General features: G+C 33.8%; 3 protein-coding genes and 1 non-coding gene across 4 annotated transcripts; 3 read left to right on the top strand and 1 right to left on the bottom strand.

The window, feature by feature from the left end:
* Window positions 1-1,569: 1,569 nt before the first annotated feature.
* LOC144420826 (uncharacterized) lies at window positions 1,570-3,808 on the top strand. Its single transcript, XM_078110496.1, has 7 exons — window positions 1,570-1,749; window positions 2,055-2,171; window positions 2,328-2,432; window positions 2,543-2,759; window positions 2,928-3,074; window positions 3,356-3,498; window positions 3,584-3,808. The coding sequence occupies exons 1-7, from the start codon at window positions 1,615-1,617 to the stop codon at window positions 3,806-3,808; spliced, it is 1,089 nt and encodes a 362-aa protein (XP_077966622.1). The 5' UTR covers window positions 1,570-1,614.
* A 110-nt stretch (window positions 3,809-3,918) lies between these two features.
* LOC120341825 (uncharacterized) lies at window positions 3,919-21,530 on the top strand. The gene is made up of 28 exons (XM_039410384.2): window positions 3,919-4,080; window positions 4,739-4,991; window positions 5,330-5,446; window positions 5,542-5,698; window positions 5,787-6,050; window positions 8,728-8,864; window positions 8,994-9,143; window positions 9,326-9,429; window positions 9,595-9,725; window positions 10,149-10,281; window positions 10,593-10,711; window positions 11,018-11,233; window positions 11,517-11,701; window positions 11,787-11,955; window positions 12,155-12,262; window positions 12,500-12,712; window positions 13,189-13,332; window positions 13,561-13,748; window positions 14,206-14,324; window positions 14,437-14,570; window positions 15,069-15,191; window positions 17,998-18,117; window positions 18,413-18,533; window positions 18,621-18,746; window positions 18,980-19,172; window positions 19,708-19,852; window positions 20,211-20,377; window positions 20,918-21,530. The coding sequence occupies exons 1-28, from the start codon at window positions 3,978-3,980 to the stop codon at window positions 21,126-21,128; spliced, it is 4,350 nt and encodes a 1,449-aa protein (XP_039266318.2). The 5' UTR covers window positions 3,919-3,977; the 3' UTR covers window positions 21,129-21,530.
* A 1,083-nt stretch (window positions 21,531-22,613) lies between these two features.
* On the top strand, window positions 22,614-26,968 carry LOC120343499 (uncharacterized). Its single transcript, XM_039412701.2, has 5 exons — window positions 22,614-22,760; window positions 23,225-23,323; window positions 23,711-23,773; window positions 24,300-24,450; window positions 25,461-26,968. The coding sequence occupies exons 1-4, from the start codon at window positions 22,637-22,639 to the stop codon at window positions 24,434-24,436; spliced, it is 423 nt and encodes a 140-aa protein (XP_039268635.2). The 5' UTR covers window positions 22,614-22,636; the 3' UTR covers window positions 24,437-24,450; window positions 25,461-26,968.
* Window positions 25,872-25,953, bottom strand: Trnas-aga (transfer RNA serine (anticodon AGA)). The gene has a single exon. It is a non-coding gene; the product is annotated as a tRNA-Ser (tRNA).
* Window positions 26,969-27,720: the final 752 nt, after the last annotated feature.

Below are 27,720 nucleotides of genomic sequence, written 5' to 3'. Positions count from 1 at the left end.
TTCGAATATTCGTAAAAATAACCATATAGATACATATTTTATTGACATATTCAGGATGGGCATCATGATATACAGGTGTTGGTAAAGTTGGACTAAATAAAATGTTTTATCACCATAGGCTATTATTTACAAACAGTCATAGTCATCGAATATGTTGAATTATTTGCATTCTTACAAAGATATAATCGCAGAAAGCTGGCAAAACGCAGGCTCGCGCTTACCGAGTAAGCACTCAGATTCACGTCGTTGTTTTCATTTAAATTTTCAATAATGGACGGACTTGTAAAGGTTTCAGATCGTTGTCCTATGCCTCAAGCCTTGTTACCTCAATGCCGAAAAGGATAAATAATGTTCCTTTCAAAAATAAGTAGCTGCTTTACCAGGATGGTTTGAAATACACCTAACTAACTATTTATATTAATAAAATAAATAAAAAAAAGATAACTTTCCAACATCAATACCTTAGACAAACCAAGACTAAAAATACCTAATGAGTACTAAAATCAAATGTAGGTCCACACGAGAAATTGAGAAGAAAATGTAAAATGTCTCCCCCATGATCAAACGAATTTTAGCGAGGTGGCGTAAGTCTACGATGGAGACGAATCGTCTAGATAGGAAGTATTTCATTCTCAATATCACGTTATGATGATTTATATACAAAAACATATTCAAATTAGACGACTGGATATGACATATAAATAGAATATAAAGCACTGTAGGCTTATATGTGGTTCGTCATACTAATTAGGTATTCGAGTCCTCGCCCAGTTTTTCATCAGACAATCCCAGGTAAAGATAACAACTGCGCGGTGTGTCCATTTATTACAGGACCCCAGTTAGATGTTTTGAAAGGCGCATTTGACTTTCTTTATTCAAAAAAGATGAATATATTTTTAATTTAAAAGATAAAATCCTAACCGATGTCGTATGGTGGTGCCTATGGCCCTATAAAAAGTATTTGTTTGTCGAGGACCACATAGAAGTGCTTCAAATTATTATGAAATTTTCAGCCACATTTAAATTTAAACTAGTACTAACTATGGTTTGTAGGAGGTAAAATTGTTTATAGCAATCCATCAGATGATGGTTGTTGTAGATCAAATTCCAGGAAGCATTCCAATGCCTGACACTGACTTTTCAGACTGGCAATTTCAACATGAACAATAGATGCTTGAAAAGCAATTATTGAAAGTTCATCTAATATTTCATGTCGAAGAATCCACTTGAGAATATCTTCAAATTCGACAACGACCAAATCATATATATAAATAAAGTACACACCAAATAACACGTATTGGAAGTTTCGGCAGATAAAGTTCATAGGCGATAATTGAAAATTTGGTTTGCAGAAATGAATTTAGATATAAACATTAATTTATTTATGTTGAAAATGAAAATATGAAGCTTGGTAACGGTGGCAAACTTTGCATTGAATAATAGGGGTTGGGCTTGATTCTACATTTTAGAAGCTGGTTCAAGGTCAATTGAATGCAATATTAAAAAATTGTTTGTAAAAGCCTGATTGAAAAAAGAATGCGTTTAAATCGATCCTTTATTAACAGCAGCAGTTTTACGTTTTAATGTCTATACTGCTTTATTAATGCATGAAAGATGAATGCCATCCACATGGTTGTATGTTTACTCATAACATTGCATCAGCAACTTCGTTGTGAAGCTGTGAAGCAAAGACCATGGTTAGATGGGAATGAAGTAGACATGTCGGAGACCATCGACAGGCAAAAAGTGGTACTAGTAGAACCAGTTCCTATTATATATATATAATTAGTATCAGTATAATTAGTATTAAGGTCAGTTTGATACTTCATATATAATCAAAAGATATCGAAATATAAAAAAAAACAAAGCAGGATAGCCCTCTCAAAAGGCTTTGATAATTTTGTTGAGTATACATTTACTATTATTTCATCTAATAAATATTCAATTATATTATACATTTTGGATGGTATATTAGTATTCTGAAAACCAAAAAATTCCACTTGAAATTATCAAAGTCGAATTTTGTCTTTATTTTTCACTCAATGTATTCTCAGGGAAATGAACCGAGGAAACTAGGAAGATCGGCAAACAGCTTTTACCAAGCCTTACAAAGAGCTAGAAAAAGGCAAATTCATAACACCGGCATATCGTCAAATCAAATGAATACTGAGGTAATATGAAACGAATAGGACTGGACATAAATACTAATATAATTAGCAATAGGTTAAGTGATGAATTCTAGTATTCCGATATATATATATATATATATATAGTTTTGGCTTGTGATTTTTTTATTTAGACTTTTTTTTATTTAAACTTTTATTTAGACATCACTGAGGCGAGAACTGACCAAATTGAAGCGACGACCGCGTTGGGCAAAATGTTACTCGTGTTCATCAAGTACATCGTATTCGTCTTTTCCCCCATACTATGTAAGACTAACACTTCGCAAAAACACTTCTGTTTGACTGTATAACACTTCTCTACATTTATATTCTGTTATGTTATGTTGGACATTGATTTCATTACTATTTTGTTATAGACATCAAATACAGATGTATCCAATTACGCGGCCAGCCAAGTACATTATTTACAGAGGACAGTTGGTAAAATGACAGCAACAATTCGAAAAATGACAGTAAAAATGAGTAATTTTGAAAAATGGAAATCGAAGTCTGAAGACAGAATGGCTTCGTTGGAAAGATTAGTGCAGGACCTCAAGTTACAGACTCGTGAGCCAATCACGAGTTCCACCATAAGTGAGTTTAATTTGTAGCATTTAAATTATAGCATCACAAAACCCATTAGGATCGGAGCATGAATCTTAGTACAGACACGAAAATTTTTCAATTAGATAACTCGATAAATGTATCTAGTTTTCCAGGCACGAAAATGTTCAATTCATAAAACAATGCAAAATATTACAGAGAGAGTTGACGGCATTACACGGCAAGATGGTAACATGTTGAAAGTAAGTAAAAACTTGGAAAAGCATACGATTGAAGAAGAAACGCAGACATCTTCACCAACGAGAGAGGAATTTAGATATCTTGTCCAACAAACTCGTACAAACGGTGAGAACATAAAAAATAAGCTGTGAATTATTTGAACAAAGTACCAGTTAAAAAAAGAGAGCGATGCTCAAATATATGGGTACGAAAGCCAAAATGAAGTAGTATCCACGACTTCACCTGACCACTAACGCGAAAGCGGCATCGCCACAAGGTGAGCAATTTTCAAATTTGATGTTGTCATCGCACACAGAAAACGAATCATATAGAGCCCACATCCCACATAACGATCAATTTGTACATTTCGTGTCCAATAATGTGACATTCGTGGTGATATGTTGCAGCCGAACTAATATCAAATATCACAAAACATCTGAAAATTAGAAGCGTTACAATAAAGAGGCAGGTTGGACCAAATGGACGAGAGCGGACACATGAAAATGACGATACAGAACATAGAACTGAGTCAACGCATTCTTCTTGGCAGGTAGAGATATTGAAGTTTTAAATTTCTAAACAAATATCTAAAACAATCATCCCCAATACGCCATCACACGGACTTCATTTTTTAGAATATTCGAGAGACAGGAGATTTGTCGACCATTAAAAAAGCTGTTGATTCAATGAATGAAACCTTGATCAAGCAAGATAGAATAGTAAACACTCTTTACACAAGGGTTGGTAGATTGCAACGTTGCTGTGGGATGAACAAGTTATTAGGAAAAAGAATTGGTATACATGAAAAGAGAATAAAAGAGGCAAGTAGGCTCGTGTGGTATGTTGAACTGTATGCATAAACGCCAATCTGAACTTTTAAAGAATCACTTTTCGGAAATGGGGATATCAAATGAAGATTAGAATATCAAAAAACATCAAAAATTAGTACATTGCAAACTTTTCCAGGTCCAAAGTAAAGCTAATATCGCTTTGAATTCTGCGAGACTAGAAAATAGAAGAGTAGACACAATGAATGCAAAATTGGAAAATCAACGACGAAGTATCAGGATATTACAAAATGAAATGCAGAAATTCGATACAATTGCAACACAATCAAATCAAAGAATGGTTGGTTAGTCAATTTCATATAATATACATTTTTGTTTGATTAATTAACCCAAACAAACAAATCCCCAAACAAAGTGATGCTGTCTCCATCAACATCAATAAGTTAGATTCTGTTACTTAGGCCTACTATAAATCCCTGAGACTAGATATAGACAACCGGTTACGTTGGAATGTCCGTATTAAAATGATAGTTCCGTAACTAAAATTCCCGATCTTTCAATATTGGATATTAGAACATTGGTTGTCGCGGCTCGATAGCCAGCTTATTCCGCGTCTTCCCTTTACTTGTAAAACTGTGTAATTATTTCTTTTCTCGAAATTTATACATGGCTGATTTTTTACTGGTGGAAATAAATAAACTTGACTTGACTTCCGGCCATAGCCTACATAACCAAAAAGTGTTTGCGACTTGTCCACTAAAACCGATGCGCCTATTCAAAGTTACTCGGAAATGCATTCAGCTTTTTTGATATCATTATCGGCAAAATTACACGGGCGTGCAGCAATGTGGTGAAATTAAAAATTAAATGCAGGATACACGTTTGTTGAATATTATTTCCGATATCGTGTTATATATCGAATACACTGTCCATTTCATTGACATTCGTCCCAATTCTAATTCTGAATAAATTAATCAAAATACTTTATTTGACGTCATGCAGATAGGTTGGAAACCAATCTAAGGGGTATGAACGATTCTATAAATCAGTTGTACAAAGGTGGATCACCAAGCAAACTTGCTGATATTGAAGATCATTTGGCACAAAATGATGACACAATAAGTTCGTTCGGAATTCTGTTGAGTCAACAAATGGATAAAATTATATCTTGTCAAACCAAAATAGATGAAATCGAAATGATACAAGAATATCGTTTCGACAGTTTGAAATCAAATATAACTGATGTTCGCAGAAGGTGGGTTTAAAAGTTAAAAAGTTTCATTGCCAGAAAATGGGAATGCATATCGTTATAATATAGTAACCGAGAAAAACAGTTTCAATTTTATGGTAATTCAACTAGTCAAGTTACAATTGATTAACTGGCAAATTGCCAGTTAGAAGCATAACCTATAGTCAATCTGGTGTTTCTGAAGAAAATCTATACTTGGTAAAATCATGCACAAAACTGCCCATATATTTATACATAAACAGCTTTACCACTTACTAGCCATAAACCGCATTGTTCTGAAGAGCTGTGGTAATAATATATATATTCTATATAAAGAATTCAATATTTACTATAATTCAATTCAGCATGGTTGAAATGGATGACAAAGAAAATCAACTAATGAATGAACTCAATGACATCCGTGCTAGTATAATCACAAAAGAAGCAGACTTTGAAGAATCTAACAATAATCTAAAATTAAGGTAGTGCGACAATACATGGATACATAGTATTGTATCATATTTTCACTACAACACTATCTCTAGAGATAAACTGAAAGTATATATTTCCATTGCAGCATGGATCGTTCATTAGAGCAGGTGGTGGAGAATATTTACGATAACATAACAGAAATCAAGATAACATCGCTTGATCACGACGGGAAGATTGAAAAATTAAGTTTGGGTGTCGGAAACATTCAAACTTCAAACCAAAGGACTGATGATAAACTGCAGGTTGGAAGAATATAATCATTCAGAATTTTAGATGGAGGTCAGTGTTTTTACTGATATCAATAGATAATTACCGTGTCTTCTATTTAAGATAATAGATGGAAGAATAAATCACCATGATTCACTTATTGGCACAACTGTATCTGAATGTCGTAGCGAAATCACAGAGAAAATAAACGAGTCGAAGGAGGAGATGGCTTCAAATTACAACAACATTTTGGATCTTGTAGCCTATACCAATGCTACAATTGAAAAATTACGAACTAAACAAAACGCTCTAACTATGAGAAGCAATCGCGGAGAACATAAATTTATGGAAATTGACCAAAAGCTTAGTGGCTTGAAATCTTTACAGGTATTGGAATTTAATTCGCCTGGAGTTTTTGAATAAGGAATAGTTTTATCTGTATGTATTTCATATTATATTGTCGCAGTGATTTATAAAGTTATCTACAATACATATATATATATTACAGATTGTACATTTTAACACATTGTCGAATAGCTCTCGGAGATGATGACGTAATTAATGACGCCATGTTTCGTAATAATGTAGATATTTATAAAAACGCCAAATAGGCTACATTTATTTTTGTTATAATAAAGTATATTGATACGTATGATCTTAAGTTGTTACGGTTTTGGCACATATTTTATCAAAGAAGATGTAATTTGATAAGAAAAAGATTCGTCGCATGGATTGAAAAATAGGATGACTGGATCAAAGTGACTATAAACCAAGTGGAGACACTGAGTGCAATGGTGCATATCGAACGTCATTTTGTGTCCAGCGAATCGGGGGAACGCGGCAGCGTCGGTTTGTTTTAGCTTCGTCAGAAGGTCTCGTTTGTCAATTTGTTTGAAGATTTTTTACTGTTTTGCATTTTTTTCGGGTAATTCCATTATTTTTTTTTGCTTTTTGCCTCGTGGAATCATACTAGTATCGTGCGGTTTCGTTAAAGTTGCGATAGTTATCTTATCATCCCGTGTGAGTTATGCGACTTTGAAACCTCATATCTCACGAACCTTATATTATATGCAGATAAGTTTTATATTGTTTGAAAGATAATCTAGGAGAATAATTATAATTATGAGATGAAGATAAAATGTCGCGATTATCATACAAAAATCGGCAAAATTGAGAAGCGTGAAATTGTTTTGAAAATTTTTCGAATTAAATAACAAAAACTTCGATTTGCTTGTTTTAACCTAATATGACATCGACACATTTGCATAGGTTAAGAATAGCTTTCGACATTAGATATAATTTGTCGTGCACCAGTAAAATTGTATAAGTTATTTCATCCAATGTTCTCCAATTCTTGAAATGTTTACTGTGCCAACTTGATTTAAACAACAACGTTCCCTAATTACTTCGTTACGCAATTACGTCGCAACGCAGCAACGTTCCGTATGTAAAACACATATATATCGCTTTCCTTCGCAAGTGTGAAACGTCATTAACCTAATGCATACGTTTAAATCAAGTACTATTTGAACTGGTATTATGATACCTGTTCACACCATGCCGAAAGTTTAAAGCCTGCATTTTACATTAATCATTCCAGAAGCTGATGAAATGAATTTTCTCGGAAAAATGTTTCTTAATTTAACGAGCTGTTGCAACAGTTGCTCCAAAAATTATAGAATGTAAACGATCTCATGGCTAGCACATTGCGCGGCCTAATGAATTTCATCGAAGCATGTATTATAAGGTACAAAATTTAAAAAACCAGCCGCCGCGACTGGTGTTGCAGCTCTTATCAACTTATTATTGGCAGGATATTTCGATTCTTTTGCGTCGGAAAATGTAAAATATTTACTAGGTGATCTAACGACGCCATCATGTCTTCTACGTTCTCGTTGATAAAACTTAACTATAATTTTATCGATATCCAACAGTGAAAAATTAGCCTTGATGTTTCCGGGGGAACCCTATAAAGACACGGGGTTCAAATTGTTTGTTTGTTTCTATGGAAAGTGTCAATCCCGATGAATGCCCACAATCTTTACTAACTCTTTTTAGGTCTTACACACATGATAAATATTTGAAAATTGATAGTTTTACCCAATATTTATGCCACCCATCCAAAAAAGCAATCGTATTTTTGCGCGAAGTATAAACTATATTTCGCGCAAATATTAATGCCTTTCATAATATATGTTCGCCTGTTAATTTTCAGATAAAGTTGCTTGAAATATAATTTCCCAATTTGCCACAATATCGCTTTTAAAATTTTAAAACCTTTTCCTAATTTAAGGTTAAATATTTACGCAAAAAAGGAGACAAATAAAATTATTGAAAAACGGTATGCTAGTAGACCTGCGGCGAGAGCTCAATTCAAATAGATAATATATTATTTTATACACTCCAGATTATTAGATGTTCTTGTAAACTTGATATACGCCGTTATCCTTCATTCCATGCATGTAGTATATTTTTTTAATATTATTTTGGCAATGTACACCGTGTTGAAAATTTGCGATACGCATATTTTAATATCATGACATGTACCGCAAAAATAGTGTAAGTTTCTGTAGTATAATTTGTATTGTAGTTCTGTCAGTTTGTTAAAATAGGTTCTGTGCAAGTAGCGATACTTACATCAGGAATTTTATAATAATTTAATAAAAAAAAATGTGTATGTTTTTGTATAATATATTGGTCTTATTGGGTTGTTGATTTATCGGGTGAAGTTGGATGACTTTAACCTTAACTTCGTATATGTTGACCATACCGCCGAGCCGAGTTATCCGAAAATAATTAATTTTTAAGAAGAGTGTTCATTCGTTTTGGCGTTGCGAAAGTTCGGTCCGAATGATTGAGCATCGTTTTTTCGATCGCAGGTTTAAATCACTTGGTTAAGATCATACAGCGATAGAACTCTGGACACAAAATGGCTGGTGTGACATCACACGAGCGCTTATAACGTTACCAATGCATGTCCTCACTTGGTTTATAGTCACTTTGGACTGGATGGGTCGAATATATGGAAAATATAAATACCTTTTTTATATTTCAATCTTTACAGACCCGGCTGTCAAGCTCATTACAAATACTTGACGATACATTAGCGACCAAGAATTCAGAACTCAAAACAGTCATTGACGAAAATACTGAAGATATAGAGAGATTCAAAAGTCATATCCATTCAAATATTACAAATAGGTATGAACAACGCCATTCATTGAATATATAAATACGCTGCTCGAAGCTGTTAATAAGGTATCAACACAAATCACTATTCTTAACAGACCAAAGGTAAAGTAATTTACAAAGCATTATGTATATTTCCAGAATCAATAAGCTTGAAAACGAAGACACAGATCATCTAGATTTATTCAAAAATATTGAAAAGCGACTCTCGCAATCCAACAAAAAATTGACAAGCTTGAATGAATCGTTGATGACAACAAAAACAATCCAAATGATGGAAATCAAGACAAAGTATTTATAATGAAACTACAACATGCGCATGTTTGCAAGAAACTATTTATATATGAAGAATAATAATTGATGCATAAAATTATCCTAATCTATATATTAAACAATAACGGTTTGTGCGTATGTGGATATGTACATACATATGTGCCGAATTCGTCACAAAATAACCTTATAACCCTTTCTAGAATCGGCCAATTGAACGAAATTACACATACATTGGGTGGAAAAATGAAACTACAGCACACTGAAATAGAGGCCTCCAAATTGTCTATAGCCTCAAATAAAATCAGTAAGTCTCAGATAATAGCAGTATAGCCTGCCTTAGACTAGGGTATGATATAGATTAATGTCTAAATATAAACCAATTTCCTGTATAAAACTAAAAAGAAAGCAATATGGTTTGTAAAAAATCTGCAATGCTATAATTTATAAAACACGAGTATGTAAACTACAGGTCTGAGAGAACTATTCAACACAACAAAACGCGTCTCAACCACTTTGCAAAACTCAATTAGATCACAAAACAACCGACAAGATAGTATTTCTGACAAAATTGCCAGAATTCAGGAAGGTCTAACAAAAAAGGTATCTTTTTTCAGCAATATATGATGACAATAAAATTCAAACGATAATCCAAAAAGATAGCGTATGATTTTCCATATGTAAATACCTATATATACATTTATACTTATCAGTTCTACTCAATTTCAAATATTTTTGAAAGAATATATGTCAAACCTGGTACAAAAATACTCATATAAATACTTATTCAATATTCATACAAACACACTTAAACACAACATATGAAGCAAAATTATTTTATTATTATTCCAAAAATATAAGTTTCAATAGAAAGAGTTTCAAGAAATCCGCACAGCATTAAATAGGTTCTAGGTTGAAAATGAGGTTCTGACAGAACATACTTCGGGATTTGTCACTTAACACAACTCCACTTTGAGTAAGATAATAATAAATGAATATGGTAATTCTATTATATCCATTGGTAAGGCTGCAGATATTGAGAGGCAAATGCAAGACAGAATTAGCGAAACGGAACTCCGCGTTTCGGCATTGGAAAGTATGAATACGTCCCTGCATAATAGGGTGGAAACATGTACGCAAGAAATGCAAGCAGTTAAAGGTAATGATGAAACAATTCACATTGATAATAGGTGGTAATTTATAATAAAGTAATAATTTATAGTCGAAGTACAAGCTTGGATATGATAATGAACATTTATTTCAACTCATTCTATTCTTCGAGTTTTAAAATGATTGTAATTTAAGCCTCGCAAATTGAGGTTCGGATCTAACGCAAACTTTTATTTTCGGTAGATGGCTTACATTAGTTTTATATATTTGTGATGAGTGATTCAGTGATTTGCAAAACCTCTTGCATTTTTCGTTATGACATGGATGCTGCAATTAATTTTGTTTTATTTCATGGTACAGGAGGAATGCGGTCCTTACAAGAAACTGAAGATGCTGTTTCTGCTGCAATAAACTCATACCAAAACACATTGTCAAAGCAAGATTATGTTGAACGAAACTTAACAATTCTTTCTCAAAAGGTAAAGTTGGTTATTTAAAAAAAAGGTTCTTATCGATAGATTATTATGAATGCGTTACACCCTTTCGTAGCGTGGACATGTTTACTGCCATTTTTGATATATCATAATTGTATGTTTACAGTCAACTTTTGGATGGCTGTGAGGTATATATGTCGGATGTATAGAGGGTTGCTCACACGTCATGCGCTTTATGATAATGTTGGTACTGATTAGTTTAATTTGAAGCAATACTAATATACAAAAACGGTTTGAACAATTACCTCATAAATTATAAAATAAAACAAACAAGAATGTCATGTATAACAGGTGCGACAAACCTTACAAGGGCAAGGAATCGCTCTGAAGTCGATACAACAAATCATGTATAAATTAAATGAAAGTTTGGTAGAAAGTCAACAAAATATTCAACAATCTTACACCGAACAACTGCAAAATCAAGATCAAGATATTCGTTCAATGAGAGGATTAATGCAAAATTTTTCGTCTCTTCTCACCGAAGTGTTGAATGATCAACTTTCACATGTAATATCGTTTCATATCCACCCTTTTCTTCATAATTATGATTGAATTTAATATTTTGAGTTTAATCTTTTTTGACATATACAAATTTGAAAGCATTTCTTCAATAATCTCAAAGAGCCATTCCGTTTTACATTAATAATGGCTTTTACTAATAGCTTGAAAACCCGTGTCCCATATGTTTTAATATTTTATGCTCGTTGCAATATGCACTCGTCTGAGTGAGTATTGCAGTATTCTGTTTAATTCAAATATTAATTTGGTCAACCTTCATAATATTATATAGGACATAAATCAAGCAACGCTTTCTACGCGACAAAAATCGTTGGCCCAAAAGTTTGATTCTCAATCGACGGTGATCAAAGAATTATTTTCAACTAGTAAAAGAGCAAATATTGCAATGGAAACGGTTAAATCATCACTGGCGGTGAATACTGAAAGACTAGAAACAACTCTACTTGAGATCCAAGAGTAAGTTTGTTAGTTAGTATTCGTTTGCGTTCATTTATTTGCGAATATCAGTAACAGAAATAGCGAAATGTTTTTTCAATTATAGTCATAAGAGGCAAATTCGATCAGTGGATTTGAGAATAGAAGATTTGTTTGAGACTTGTCAGAATATAAATTCAACTCATACCAAATCAAATTTGGGTTTAAAAGCTACGATCCAACAAATGAAGAGCGGATTTTCTGATCTAATAGAACAAGTGGAAGAAATTGAAAAGGTAATATTTTTTCATAATTCTCCCTCTAACAAAATAATTCTAGTGAGATTATTTACCTTTATTTACTTCAAGCACATATGCACGTCCTAAAATATGGCCTCCCCCCTAACAACCATGGGGAATAAATTGTTTAACAACGTGAATTCAGTAAACTAATGTTATGACAGCGATACATATATGGTATGAAATTTTTTTTCAGGAAGAAAAGCTTAATCAGAGAACACAATCAGGCAAATTGAATCGTATTAACGCAAAACTCCAAACACTGGGGAACGAGGTTGAAGCAAATGGAAATTCTATAAGACAGGTTTTGCTTGTTATTCGAGAATTCTGCATAATCTTTGCATTTCTCATTTTAACCTATCAAGTATTGCTGAAAGGGTTAACAATTATTAAGTAATACCAGCCACAAAAAAACTCAAAAGGATCATGATCACATCACCATGCAGCCGACACTATGACATATACTAGGCTCTATCAAAAAAAAATCAATACAATTGTTATTTCAAATGTATGGTGATACAATTACATTGTGGTATTTTAGAACTCAGCGATGAAAATGGATATCGTTTCGCTCATGGCGTCCCAGAAACTTACAACTTCGCTTCTCCAACGGACAGAACAATTGGAAAATAATGCAGTGATAACTGAGTTTACTTTGACGACCATTCAAGATGAAATAGAAAGACAAATTCTTAAAATGTCAAAAGAACTTTCGAAGGATTTGAATGCCACCGCTCACAATTTTTCGGAAATGGTAAAAGGTTTACGTTTTTGATATAACAATAATAATGCAGAAATTAAATGTTAATGTATAAAACATTTTTTTATGGAAAAGGGGATATATGCTAATCCTATTCTACATAAAATGAGTTTTCATGTTGAAAGACCAAAATATTGTTGTGTTGGTCAAACTAAACTGAAAAAAGAGCTCCTCCAGACCTCCAGAAATATGCGCACCAAGATGTCGCACAAACCGAACATAGTATGTGTGTACCGGTTAGGATTCAGGTTGTGCGACATCTTGGTGCGCATACTTCTGGAGCACCAAATATTTATATATATTATACATATACACGTGTACCACCAATTTTTACATGCACTACATCACTGTTCAGTACCAGTTCAGGTGTGAGCCGTGTACAATTTATAATTCACACTGAGATAAAAATAAAAATATATATAATCGAAGGAATTCCCTCTATATTTGTGTTAATTTAATATTTTAATCAGGGCCACAGGATCAGTAGATTGTCAGACAAATTGGTCGATTTACAAGATCATCATGAAACAACACATGTGAATTTGCAACATGCATCCAGCATACTGCAAGATCTTACACAATGGAAGATCCAGGCGAATGAAGCCATAGGAAAAGTAAGCTGTGTGATGGGCTAGAGGTGTATTATCAGTCATTACTCAATAACTTAATTAAAAGTATCTTAACAGTGATTATGTTTGCTAATCATGGCTGAAAGATGAAGGTTATTTGAAGGGTTATATAAACCTGAATATAGTTTTAACAACACTTATTTCATGATTATACACGTCACACACAAAGGATTCTTGTTCTGAAAGTTTTTTTTCATATTTTTGACATTATAGGTCCAAGAGCAAGATCCAATAATACAATTTTTGAATGAAACCCTATTAAAGAACACAAAAAAGTTGGAAGAACATAACAAGAAAATACAAGCACATACAGACACTATAATATTGATAAAGAAAAACAGCTCAAACCTTACTTCGTTCATACAGACTATACCGGACCAAATTGAGCAATACGGTAGCAGGTATGCACACAGTCAACAACCCAATATATTTGGATGTAGCAAAAATATGTAGGGTATTGTCTAGTCTCACTAAATAAATAAGATATCGAAAGTTTACAACTTTTTCTATCAACGAAGCCCGAGTTAACATATATTGATGATGTCAGTCATCAAATTCCCAATTGTCATCAAAATGACATGATATCAATTGGTATTGATAACACATTATTTGATATCTTTCAAACAACTTTGCTCTGGTATTTCTTACCCTAATATGCGATATTGTTACCAAATCGGGAATTCCGAGGGATTATTCATTTTTGATTTGGCTGCATCCATACGTCGATATAATGTGTTGGGTTATATTAGCCCATGAATAAATGAAAAAAATTGATTGTAGAAATTTTAACCTTTTAATATATCAAAAAACCTGGAAACCAATATACTGACTATTCATATTATATATATATATATATAGCATATTAGCAACAACACAGCTTTTGAGAGAAATCAAGGGCAGTCTTATAAGTGTTGAATCGTCGCAGAAAATTGATAAAATACTGATGGATGAAATGTCAATGAAGATATCAGGAATAGGTAAGTATCTTTTTAATATATAAAATATATTCAAAATCATTGAAATATCAATCAAAACCGAAGTACAGAATAGAACTAATCAAGAGGACATTACGTTACGTATATTTTTCAGAGAAAAACATAACAACGATCGGAGATGAAATCTGGTATCTTACAAGCGATGTTGATTTGAACTATAACTCAACACAGCAAATATTCGACCAGTTATACAATTACGATGAACAGTTGAGCACCATCAATACGGAGGTAAAACTTAATGAACGATGCACAATTTTGATTTGAGTTCAACGATCTTAATGTTGCAAAGCATGTAGTGGACAGATAAAATTTGGGCCACCAAGCGCATGAAAACCTAGGTATTTTATGTTTAGAATGCAATGTTGCATATTGAATCGGTTTGTAGTATTCGTTATCTCCTGGGATGAATTAGTAACGAGTCTATTATATTTATCGCAATCAAGAAAAAAATAACGCGGATTCGTCATATTATGTTATCTATTGATACACATATATTTCGAAACTATATATTAACCATGCAGTTATTGAACTGTTTACGACTTATACGCGAAGCCATGATTTGAGATGAGTTACAATGTTTTTGTTAGTTCTTGAGGCTCCCACAAAATTTGAATTCCGAGTGTGTTTTCCGTCTTTGACCACCAAAAGAAAATAGTTGAAGTTTTACTGAATTTCTTTATAAAATGTGGTTCCTGGTAAATCATTACATTTCATACTTCTCCACAGACAACTGCGTTTCTTTCGAGCCTAACATCATCGGTAGCAAGTTTGGAATTTTCTTTACAAGAAATAAATGGAACCTTCTCATACGACTTGAACGATTTAAAAATATTGGTCGATGACTTCCAGGTAAGCTAGAGAAAATTTCAGCAATCGTTGAGAATTCGTATTCCATATTGTGTCAGCAAGTATATATATCAGTGATTCTCAAACTAGGGTTTGAGAGCCGCATGCGCCTCTCAACAATCTTTCCTGCGGCTCTTGTTAATGCTTTAAAAATTAATTAATTTCAAAGAAAATTTTTCATTGAAAACTAATCATTGACTTGGAATTAAAATGCGGAAGTCTATTAGTTAGTCGAATGGATTCCCCCGTGTTTATTTGCGTAGCGTTGACTTATCTACAAGATGCAATATTGACGTAACAGTAAGCGTTTTCGCGGTCACTGGGACACTTTTCACTCGGAAAGGTTTTAGACATGGCTGTAATCATTGGCTTGGCTTGCTTTCGTGGATTTTCAGTTTTTGTCGCATTTCAGAGTATGAATCAAAATGTATAAATCAAATAACTCAATAATTATTTTAATTTTAGAGCATTTTGATTTTGTTCCAGTAATCGGAAATAGTCCCGAAGTATCTAGCGATCATCTCAAGCAGCTAATGCACCTCGCATCCTCCAGGATTACGACCCGCTTTGACAAACTTATTAGGAATCAAAGCCAAATTAAATGGCTGTTAGGTTAGGGTGAGCAAAATCGAATCTTTTTTCGAATCGAATAATTTGAATATTTTTAACGAATAGTCGAATAATGAATATTTTTTTTATTTTTTATACATAACAGGGATCCAGAACGTCGGAGGTCGATACTTAGGTCGGAAATTAATAGAAACATTGAAAAGTGGGCAATAAAGCTTTTTTTACTGGTTAATCTCATCATAATCGCTGATTGTCTTTGTCACCGCAATCGTTTCGGCGGCTATATCCTAAAGTTAATATTCTATATTCCCGCCCTTTCTCGTTTTTGCAAGAATAAGGGGTCGCCGGATATCGAAGTTTCTTATTTCTAGTATACCCTTGCGTTCACATCAGCGACAGCTGTTGAATACATTAGGGGCTGATTTCAAAACCAAATTAATTTTATTCTGATTTTCATCTTCTGCCTTGGATTTGATCTTCCCTATCACCGCTTGTAAATTAACAGTGCCTGTTTAAAGTGAACGGTAACCGAGATGCAGATATTATTAAAATGATAATTGAGTTTCCCATGCTTTTCTATGGTGTTCGTGTTATATTAGTATTAGATAGTTAAACCTATCAAATTTACGATTACGTGAATCCTGAATGTTGATTTAAAATAGCGATTAAATAAAGTGGCAACAAAGGCATTTCTAGACCTTAGTGCCTAATAGAGGTTCAGACGCTAATTATAACAAGTCCTTCAAGTTTCAACGTTGTCTTTATTCAACAAAACAACACCTTGATGGTTATTATAGCTAAAATACTTACTGAGTAATGCTCAATTTTATTTACGGAATTTGCAATTCAGCACTTCACTTAATGATTTTGAATATGTCATGCCCTAATGCCTAATTATTACTGCCCAAATGCTTCAAAATTTAACAATTGTAATCATTTTCGATGATAATAGACGCAACAATTCGTGAACTATAGTCAGTGTGCATTGTTACAACGGAATTCACGATTGATTTTACGTTCTACCCTTGGCTCAACAGCCATGCATGGTCGAGTAAAATGCTTACATATTCGAAACATTACTTGGCCAAGGATGGAAGGGATCACTAAAGAGCTAATACAAAGTGCTTTAAAGCAGTGGTGGGATTCAAATTTCCTGTCAGCCGGTTTCATTACAAAAGTCATATTTTTTTTTTCAGCCGGTTCTGTTACAAAAAGTCATTGACGATAACTGATAATGCTAACCGGTTCGCTGATCTCAAAAAATTCCGTGAGACGGTTCTATAGAACCAGAGCGAACTGGCTGAATCCCACCACTGCTTTAAAGGGAGTAGAGCATGACATTTCCTATCCGGTCACAACTTAATGAGTGTTTTTTATACAAGTAACTCATACCATACCACAAATCCATGCTATTTATAGAGTTTTCTAACGACCTAAAATCGCCTTTTTCACAATGAAACGCCGAAAAGTCATTTTAACATTTAATTTTAATCCACTTTATGTTCGGTAATGCAAGAAATGACTAATGACATGGCACCAATCATGCGGAGTTTAAAATCTGGGAAATTTATTTTAAATACCTAATCTGATTTGACGTTTCTAAATTTACGGAACGGTCCGTAAGTTGTTTTTTTTGCAAAATATGGAATTGAAACGATACGTTAAGTGCAAAGATAAGCATATAACAACGTAACGCAAAGACAACGATTTTTCAAATTTGTCGTTTTTTTCTGATAGCGAGCGCCGTTGGGAAATCGAATGCTATGGGAAATGCTATTCGAATATTTTGCCCAGCCCTAGTTGTTACGTGTGTTGTTATTACGATGACTTGGTATTTTAAATACGCGCTTTAGGTTTGTTGCTATTTTACCTTGCGCTGTTTGTGTGCGGCTCTTTATAACTTTGAGGTTTGAAATGCGGCTCTGGAACTAAAAAAGTTTGAGAACCACTGATATATATTATATATACTCTTGTATCTCATCCTATAATCAGCTATTCTTTTTTGATTAAAATTTGATTGTAGGATTTATAAATTGAAGGTATATAGAATCCAATAATTTAAATCAAACGAATTAAAATCGAAAGAGGTAATGACGTTTTTTTTTCAAAAAAAAAATCCACTAAGAGGTATTGTTATTTTACATAGCGCCCTTGTCGCACCGAGACGATTTCGGAATGCGTTACCAACTAACCATGTAATGCATATACCGACACCTCTGATTTAATTGTATAATTCCAGGATGCATTTGATACGTCCAATCGTCAATTAGCAAGACATGGAGACGCAGTTCGTATAATGAAAGCAAATACATCGAATCAATTCAACCACTTTTCAACAAGCATCGATTACCTGACTCAGGTGAACTTAAAATAGCCTTAGAATGAGTAATGAAACATTCATTCCAGTTGAAACTCAATTGATCTACAATTCATTCGTATAATTTCTCCTGGAACGCATTGTTTTGTTATTAATTAAGTAACAAAATGAAGAGCAACTGCATTAGTTATACTCATGATATGACTGCTCTGCAACATTGAATAATGAATGCATTGACCTACTAAAGAACACATACAATAACCATGAAACAAAACGAAAACGTTAGCAAAGCAAAACGTTGAATAAAACCAGCAATTTTAGGAAAGTTTTTATTCAGATTGTACGAGAAAGCAATGAAGCTGTCGATGAAAACCGAGATCGACTGGAAGCTTTGAATGAAACAATGCTTTTCCTCAGACTGTCTATTCCAGCTTTGCTGGCGACGGGAGTAGACGAAGGTTAGTTGGGTATCCGAAATAAATGAAGTCAACCCAATAGGTGACAAGCAACGTAGTTTGTAACCGCAACTTATTTGATTGTTTTAGGACTGTTCCAAATTCGAAATACCACTAACGAAGGAACGCTGTTTTCGCTGAATGACTTAGCTACAAGATCGTTAAAAGGAAATATACCCAGACGTGGAGGAGAAGAAGACGAATTTATAGCGCAAGGTAGTTCGATTCATTTTGTAGCAGTTTTTGTTGTAAGACCTTGAAGATGAATTTTATTTGGTATCATTTAGGTCTAAATGATAGGTATAAAAAACCTATGCATTCGCTATATTGTTGAAAACAATCTCTTGATTAAAATATAAATTTGAAGGAGGTTTCCATCGGATGTGCGAGTGTTCAGCTGCTATTCTGTATACATATAACGGTTTACATTCCTATAAACTGTGTTGCAGCATCAGAAGGGCGGGATCGAAAAAGAAGTGGGCTCAATTTGGAAGCAGTATTAAATGGAGATGCCGATGAAATGAGAGTGAATAGTAGAGTGGAAGCTTGGATGGCAGGAGGATCGGATGGTTTCGGCGATGATGATAATGATGACAGTTACTTGAACGATTTTGATTTTGAAACGTTGGAACGAAGAAAAAGGTATATTCACTGAATCAAAAGCATTAAATATGTAGCATACCATAATTAAATTTGTACAATTCAGAAAATGCCGAAGATATTTAAATACCAGCAAAAATTATAATAATCACGAATGAGAGAACAGCATTGTTAGATCTGAAATTAAATCTAATTATTATTTGAAGCGTGTTTTGTCAATAAAACAGAATTTTTTTTTTATCATATAATGCACTCAATGAACTAAATGCAGAGGAAGAAACGCTATCAATAAAAAACATATGCGGTCTGTGGTCAGACTAGTCTTCATTATTTAGCGAATAGGACGGTCCTCCCATGATAGCTTCAGTATGGCTTTTCGTTGATATTATCGTATATATTGAAAAGTCATTTTATTCTTTTAATGATATTGTATTATATGCCATTCTCAAATTAGTCCTTCAGACTTAGTCCCGATAAATGAAGAAGGTCACTAGGGCGAAGTTGCCTCTTGCACGAATCCCTTGTTCCGCGTGAATAAGTCAAAAAATTATCAAAATTCACTGAGTCCTTTTTTCAGAGTTGCAAACCGAGAGGACAAGCGAAAGTTGAAGTTATTGAGAAGGATGGGCCCTTTGCAAGCTAATTTTCATGGTGAAGAAAGAAAAAATAACAATCAAAAAATGCCACTTCAATTGACTACATCGGCCGGATTTGTCGGAAAGGTAACCCACTTTGTAATCTCCGACTTTTCATTTATTGGAGTATTTCAAAATTCGAAGATAATTTTAATTTTCAATGCTTAGAAATATTTTCAGCATACCCGTTCGAACGATAGAGCGCCGAATGACTATTTTTTACAATTTGTCGGGTGTGTTATTCAGTGAAATATAACTCAATAAGAAGTTGATTCAAATTTGAAAAGTTAAGTTCCGCGTCTAGGCCAATATTCGAAAAACTATTTTGATTTTATACACTTATGCATTTAGTATTGGTGGATTTTCCTACTGAAGATTGTCTACCAGCCTGAAACGATACGATAAATAATGATATATATATATTTGAACTGTTGTCGTTGCACAGATCGCATTCAGTGCTGGATTGACGAAAACACATTATTGCTGCGGAGTCGTCAAGTTCAATCACGAATTTGCAAATTACGGTTCAACATACAATTTCATCACAGGAAAATTCACAGCACCTGAAAATGCTCATTATGTATTCTTTGTCACAGTGATGGACGGAAACAGGTGATCGCGTGATTTTCTGATATTATGAATAGGTTGTAAAATTCCCGCTGGTGATATTCATATTCAAACACTTTTAGATATAAGGATATTGAATGAAACTTAATATTTCATTAAACTCACTAAGGAAATGGTACTAAGTGGAAATATTGATAACTCAGATTTCTTCCCTACATTTCGAGTCGTATCTGGGCAAATCGAACTTTAGTCACGTACATAACTAAAATATAATCTAACGGTAACGCTGTTAAATATTATTTATATAATTACTTGTCCTTGATAATATTTTTATGACTTTGAATTTTGGCAATTAATTATGATGAATAGATGCCGTATTTCCACAATAGGTTTATTTGATCATCGAATATCCTATAAACAAATATAATAAACTTGTTACCCTATAAATAAAATAAAAATTAACCCATTTTGCAAGGTATACGCGCTGCCTTAAAATTATATTTTGATCGGTAACAAAGTTGAGAAGATATTCTTTTCAATGAGACTATAAGTTAAATACTTATATTAAATATTTATTAATTTCAGCTATCTCAACGCTGCCATAGTTATGAACGGAACCCCACAGATTTCATTACAAATAAACAACAGTGCAAAAGATTCTGAAGAAAGTCAGTCGACAAATACTGTCATATTACCTCTATCAAAAGGTGATGAAGTCTGGGTGGAAATACTTTCAGGATCACTTCTCGGTTACCAATATCCTGCTGTGACATTCTCAGGATTTTCACTTGGTTGATGAAAGTCTCGAACATTTCTGAGAAATCTTGTTACTGATTCTCCGGTGGTTTAGAAGAATCGAATACCATGATAGAGTTTTTGTTTAATAAATGCGCATGTTTACCTCAAATACGAAAAAAATATTGTTGAAACAGATTTCCAGCATCCGGCAACCATATACTGCCAATCAAGATAGATTGATCGACGATGGACGCACTATCTACTTAATAAATAACAGTTAATTGGTTCTAAACTTCGGACACATATGTGATATATATACATATATACATATTTTGTGTGATATACATATATGGTTTTTATATAATGAGTGTTATCTATATGAAACAATCAATTACTCGTAATATACCTAATGATTTTATAACTATAGTATAATAACGTAATATACGACAAATAAAAACAATTAAATCGTGTGACGAATTGCCGACTCCCATCCGATTATAGGTCCTTGGAAAAAGTTTGCCAGTTATTTCATGCAGACTGAACGAAGGATGGTGCTACGTGCCCGCATTTCACTACCACGACAATGAATCTAACAATTTTATCGGAGGCAGTTCTTTTTGCGAACCCCGTAGGTAATCGTGGGACAATGGCTAGTGAGTTTCTCAGTGAGGTAGGCCAAGCGTTAAGCCCAGTCGTTCCCAAATTAAAAAAACAAATTCCATGGCGGACCCTTGCAATTTTTTTAATGATTCCCGGCCTTGTGCACATTGAAACGAACAAAAATATACGACATAGTTTAATGAGATGGGTGCACTTGTTTCATTGTAAAACAGCATTTAGAAGCGTACTGGCATAGCTTAATTAACTGCCTACTGTAACTCCGTCCTATACCAACAAACCTGCAAAAGGCAGCGCCAGCTACACCGTTGCAGTTAATTAACTTGTAATGGCAGCAATTGAACTATATCTGTAATATCACAGGCCCACAGCTCTGTGACATCACAGTGAGGCAGCGTGATAAAAACAAAGAGAAAAATCAGTGTCTCCAGCAGTGATTGCAAACAAATATGTATTTGCAAATTTAAGCACTTAATTTTTGTTTTATCAAGCTATGAGCCATATAACAGATTCCTTTCGCTAACCCCGGATAGATTTGCTGGAAAATAAATACATTTTAATTCGTTTTGTGGCCTAAATAAACCATTGGATTGAAACCTCTGGTTTTGACTTGAACCTAAGTTTATTTGTTTGGACTAGTCACTAGAAATTAGAATACGCCATTTATTTAGAACCACTTGGTAATAACATTGTTGATGTGAATATTCTGGAAATAAATTGAAGTATATATATATTTATATTAAAACTTCAGTTTAAGCACCTTTAAAAACGCTAATTTTAACTCGGTCATTCGAACAAATGGGATTCAATAAATACTTCGATGCTCAGCCCAGAAGAAGAGCAAAAAAATAAATAAAAATGAGTGTTTGTGACGTAACATAGCTAAATGAAACACATTTAATAGCGTATTTAATCATTCATTTCGATTTTAACTGATAATGCGACAAAATGCAGAGATATCCTCACACATACTCAAGACGAGATCCAAGGCGACCAAAGTCAAGCTTTCTTGCTTTGAACTTATCGGAATCTCTTTTCACTGTTGATACTGTTATAGGATCAGTACAGAGCAGTAAGACATTAAGAATTTATTATTAAATTACATAAATCTATGCTAAAATAGATCACAGCACCCTAGCAGAAAAATAAAAACAATTGCCAGGTCAGAACATATTCGTACAACTGCAGATATATATATATATATGTATATATGAAAGCTTGTCTTCTCTACTTATACTAAATAACATGGAAGATGTATAAGTAATATTGTACGCTCCAAGCAAATAATTTTTGAATTGATAGCTTTGGTCATTTTTCCTGAGATCTGCATATAAAGTGAAGCTATACTTCCAGGTTATATTTGGAAAAATTTTAAATAGCCGAATGTTCCGCAAGAATCGACTAACAAAAAGAAAAGAGAGATATTTTGTACCAAATTCAATTATCCTATTTGTCAACAAATCGCAGAACATTATACACGCTGAACAGAAAAGTAGCTTTTACATCTCAGCGCTTTTTACTTCTGCGTGTAAATAGAATCGACATACATAAGTGAAGATTATGGAGACAACGTTTCATCAGATATTGACGCTGGGAGTGCACGACTTGCCTTCAAGAGAAAAGATGAAAACCGAGGTTCCTAAGTTGTGTTTTATCGCGTCAGCGTTACAACAATAGTTACTGGTATTTTCGACTTAATCCTGCATTACTTTTTTTGCGTAATTATGACTACTATTTTTAGTATTCCGGTAATTGTCGTGTGATAATTTTGGATATCGCGCACACAATACAAAAGAACGGAGCTGGTGGTTGATCAGGTGCGACTGTGCGCGAGAGGGTTGTCAGAGTTCTTTTTGTAAAGTGAATACACATTTTTTTGTAAAATTTACAGTGAAGTAGTAGCTTTTATACAGTGACGTTATTCAAACGCGATTGAATTAACAGGACATGATAGCGAGGACTATTAGGTTTCATTCAAATGTCCGCGTTGCGGTGCGTTAAAATTTTGTTACTGTTATCCAGAAAGCGGCCCATCCTCTCCAACAGGAAGTCCGCAACAAAGAGAATGCGAATCGGAAGTTTCAGGTATTTTACATTTATCTTTTCAAGCCCAGTATTATGATAGGGTAATAAAAGTAATTCATTCAGTCAAACAATTTCAATGACACATCGATATTTTTCTCACAAAGGTACTAATTATGCTGACCCCCCATAGTCCTGAAGATCTATTGCAAAATTTCAAAACGGTCGAGTACGGTTCCATTTGATTATTATTTTAACAGCATGTTCACAAGTCTATTTAATTCAAGACCTCGGTCAGACGAAACGTTACAGAAATATATTTGTGTAAGTGTGCAGCAAGACTCTTGAATTAAATAGAATAGTCATTTCCACACTTGCTACAGCATCCTTGCGTTATATGCATATATATGATTCCACCTGCGCAAAGGCATAGAGCAAAGAAAGGTAGTTAGTTTCACGTAACCCCAACTGTTAGGTATGTTCACATGTGTTATTGATTGCTATATATATATGTATGTCATTTATATTTTGGGTGGGGTTTATTGTGAAAAAAAATGTATAAAATGCCAATTTATGGTCTTTATTTCAGCTGGTCGATCTTTGATTGAACCGTCTGTCGACTGGACCGTTTTCAAATCAGCTGATGCAAATTTGACGTTTGTAACGAAAACCTGGCGTCAACTTCATCCACAAAAAAGTTACATTTCCCTCTCTATAAAACGTTAGAAATTAGAATTCAGGTAAGTTGAATATTCTACGGTGTCTACTCGACAACAAATTGGTTTCAATCGAATCATTATCGAGAGCAGATTTAAAACATGTTCGTTTAAACAGCGTGATAATGGAATTATGAAATAAAAGTGAACACAACAATTTCTTTTGTTATCATCCTTCCGTTATTGTTTATTTTGGTAATAATACTGGGATGCTGGTATTAAAACTGTAGGCGGCTGTTGGCAAAACCTTCCATCTTATATTATGTACGTTTTAAATCTTATCTAAGGTTTTGTTTGCTCTCCTGATTTCATAATCAGTTTTTATTTATATGTTTTTGTCAAGCACTTTATTGTTATGCTGATTATGGAGTCGAAATAAACTTATACTTATATACAGTAGTAACCTGGCGTTACGGGTTTTAGTTTGTGATGATCAATTGGAAACCGTTTTTGTGAAGAAGAAATGAAGATCGCTTTAATAATTACCAACATATATATATCTGTATATAGCTGCTGTATCAGTGTACTAAGATTGAAAATTTTCCATACTTTCAAGACATTCAAAATAAAGCATATACTCTACTATATCAGATTGATTGGGTTATTATTAAATTAAGTGTTTTAAAAGTACACCAGCCCGAAAGTTCAATACATTTTCGTATTTTTTGGTGGTTAATTTCTTTCGTTTAATCAAGTTTGTGTTTTTTGTGAAAAAATTTTTGTGTGTGCTGGTGAGCGGACACATAATATATTTCTCATGTTTAAAACTTTTTAAAGGTTTTGCTCGCTCTCCAAAATTCTCCATTTATAACTTGTGTGTTTTATGGAGTCTACAATATAAACTATCTATCTTTAAATGTTTGGTTGGAGAATATGTATATATACTTAATCGTAGCCACCCGATCATGTTTTCATTATGAAATGCTATCACACGTGGGTAGTGGGTACATCGCGCTGGGATTTTGTCATGCTAGATTTAATCTGGCATAATGTTGGCATAAAATTAACTCAAATTCTTTAAATTACATTTCTAGGTGATGCAAAGTGAGACATTGCATAAAACGTGTCGACGTGACAAATTTGAAACAACGACATTTCGAAATCTACCACCGTGTACTCTCAGTATTTCAAATTAAATGAAATATATCAATCAGTATAGCTTCTTATAGATTGACATAAATATACGACTAAGCTGTATTAACGACTTTCTCTAATACGGACATATGTGAATTACCGATACGAACATGAACAACAGTTCAGCATTTTGGTTGGATGAGATTGTCCGAAAAGGTCGAATCTATGAAAAATTCGCCTTCGGTATCTTCTGATTCCTAAAGCTTTCGGATTTGTTGAGTTTTGAATGCTTCACATGACGTGTTACATGAAACGTTTTGAGAAAAAATTGAAAATACCCTTATAAAATCAGTTTTCGAACACAAAACCCACGTTGTCGGCAGGATTCGAACCTGCGCGGGCAGAGCCCAACAGATTTCTAGTCTGTCGCCTTAACCACTCGGCCACGACAACCACGGAGAGAAAGGTTTCAAATAGTAAATATGTTGATGGTACTCTCGTTTTATCATCGTTTCTTCTTACGAGTTTACTCAGCGTGTATCATTAAACAATTAACGACCCTGATTGCAAAATTAAAGCATATTAGTCGCAGTGCATTTTTACATTGTCCTATAAAATAACACTTTAAAATGGTTTCCCGTTTTATATGCATAATTTGACTTGTACTCTGCTAAGTTAGTTCAAGTTGTGAGAAGACGTCTGGCTATTATATCTAAGTTTAATTTCTCGCAAGTGAATTACTATGAAATTTAATATTACTTAAATAATTTTAATTTAATACAATGCCATCAGTTCAGTAAAACACAAAGTATTTTTCTGGCACAACATTTTTATTTATTGTATAATACACATAATGACCAGACATAGAATCTGAAATTGTTTCCTACCTTGTCAAACACAATTTATCAGAGATTCCATCCTTATTTCTTTGTCGTGTGTTGACTGTTAAAAACAACCATAGGAAATGTTGACATTATGACTATATACAACTGAATGATAATTATCAGTTCTACACAAAACAAACTCTTGGCGTAATGGTGAATAAATTATTCATAAAAAACGCACTATAAGTAGGTTGATCAGACGTAGATCGGTGGTTCTGTCATTGAAGACAGCGACAGCTTAGGGCCGAAGGGTGCAAGGTGTACCGGAAGATAAGCATGTGATAAAATAAATATTGAAGGAATATTAGTAGTGAATGCAGTGTTAAAATGAACGTCGAATATTGAAGTGTTGGCTGGTGTTTCGGGCATATTGTACTATTGTCAGAATTTAGCTTTGTAATACATATACTATCATATGAATATACCTTTTACGACAAATTCAGCCCTAGATATATGTGGGTGAATATTTGCAAGAACGACGTTTTAGACGAGCGAATTTGTGGTAACATGCTGTTAAATGATACCAGATGATTGATACCGAAATGAAAAATGGCGAATTATTCATTATTGTCATACCACAACAGTTTCTCTTCCAAGTAAGCCTGCTAATACTTGCTTTGCAAATTTTAGATTTTTAAAAGCATATTCCTTCTCGCAAGTTGGCTGCTCTCGACTTGGGGAGGAGTGCCCAAGTAATTTCGGATTCCAGCCAACGAAAAACAATATTTAAAACGGGATTTTGAGAAACCATTTAATAACTGCAGAAATTGGGCAATATAACCTCGAATGACAGACCTCTTCATAATTTTGCGATAGATTTTCCTCAAGCGCCCCGTGTGGTAATCTAAAAGCAAGTGATTGACTAACACTGACTGATCCCCAAAAATGAAATGCGACCTACTTGTAGTTGGAAGGCTGCGGGTGAAATCGATTGACATGGGTCTTCAAATATTTCAAGTCGGCGCGAGCAGGGCACTGGTCCACTGATGTCATTTGATCGTCATACGAATAATCAGCGGGTTCTTATTAGCCTGCATAGGTCACAGGTCGAGTTCGCGTTTTGGGAAAACATCCTGCGAGAACCCGACTTACGAGTATGATGATGTATGTTCCCGACGAGTATGTCGGGAAATATTATAATTTCTCGTCAAGGCATAAGTAGAAATCGCGAATGATATTTCAGTAGTAGCATTCCAGTCTTGGCGACTTTTGAAAACATTCAGAGCAATTTACAATTACAATTCATGATCATTCAGTCGTCTACTCAATACGAAAACTGGCATTCACAGTAAAACAATCGTATCCAAACAAGAAGAGATTATGTGCGATATGTTAC

The sequence above is a fragment of the Styela clava genome, chromosome 3 (assembly GCF_964204865.1).
Source record: "Styela clava chromosome 3, kaStyClav1.hap1.2, whole genome shotgun sequence".
Classification (NCBI taxonomy): Eukaryota; Metazoa; Chordata; class Ascidiacea; order Stolidobranchia; family Styelidae; genus Styela; species Styela clava.
Note: the sequence above shows the minus strand (reverse complement) of the source record. Positions and strands in the feature narration are given on the sequence as shown.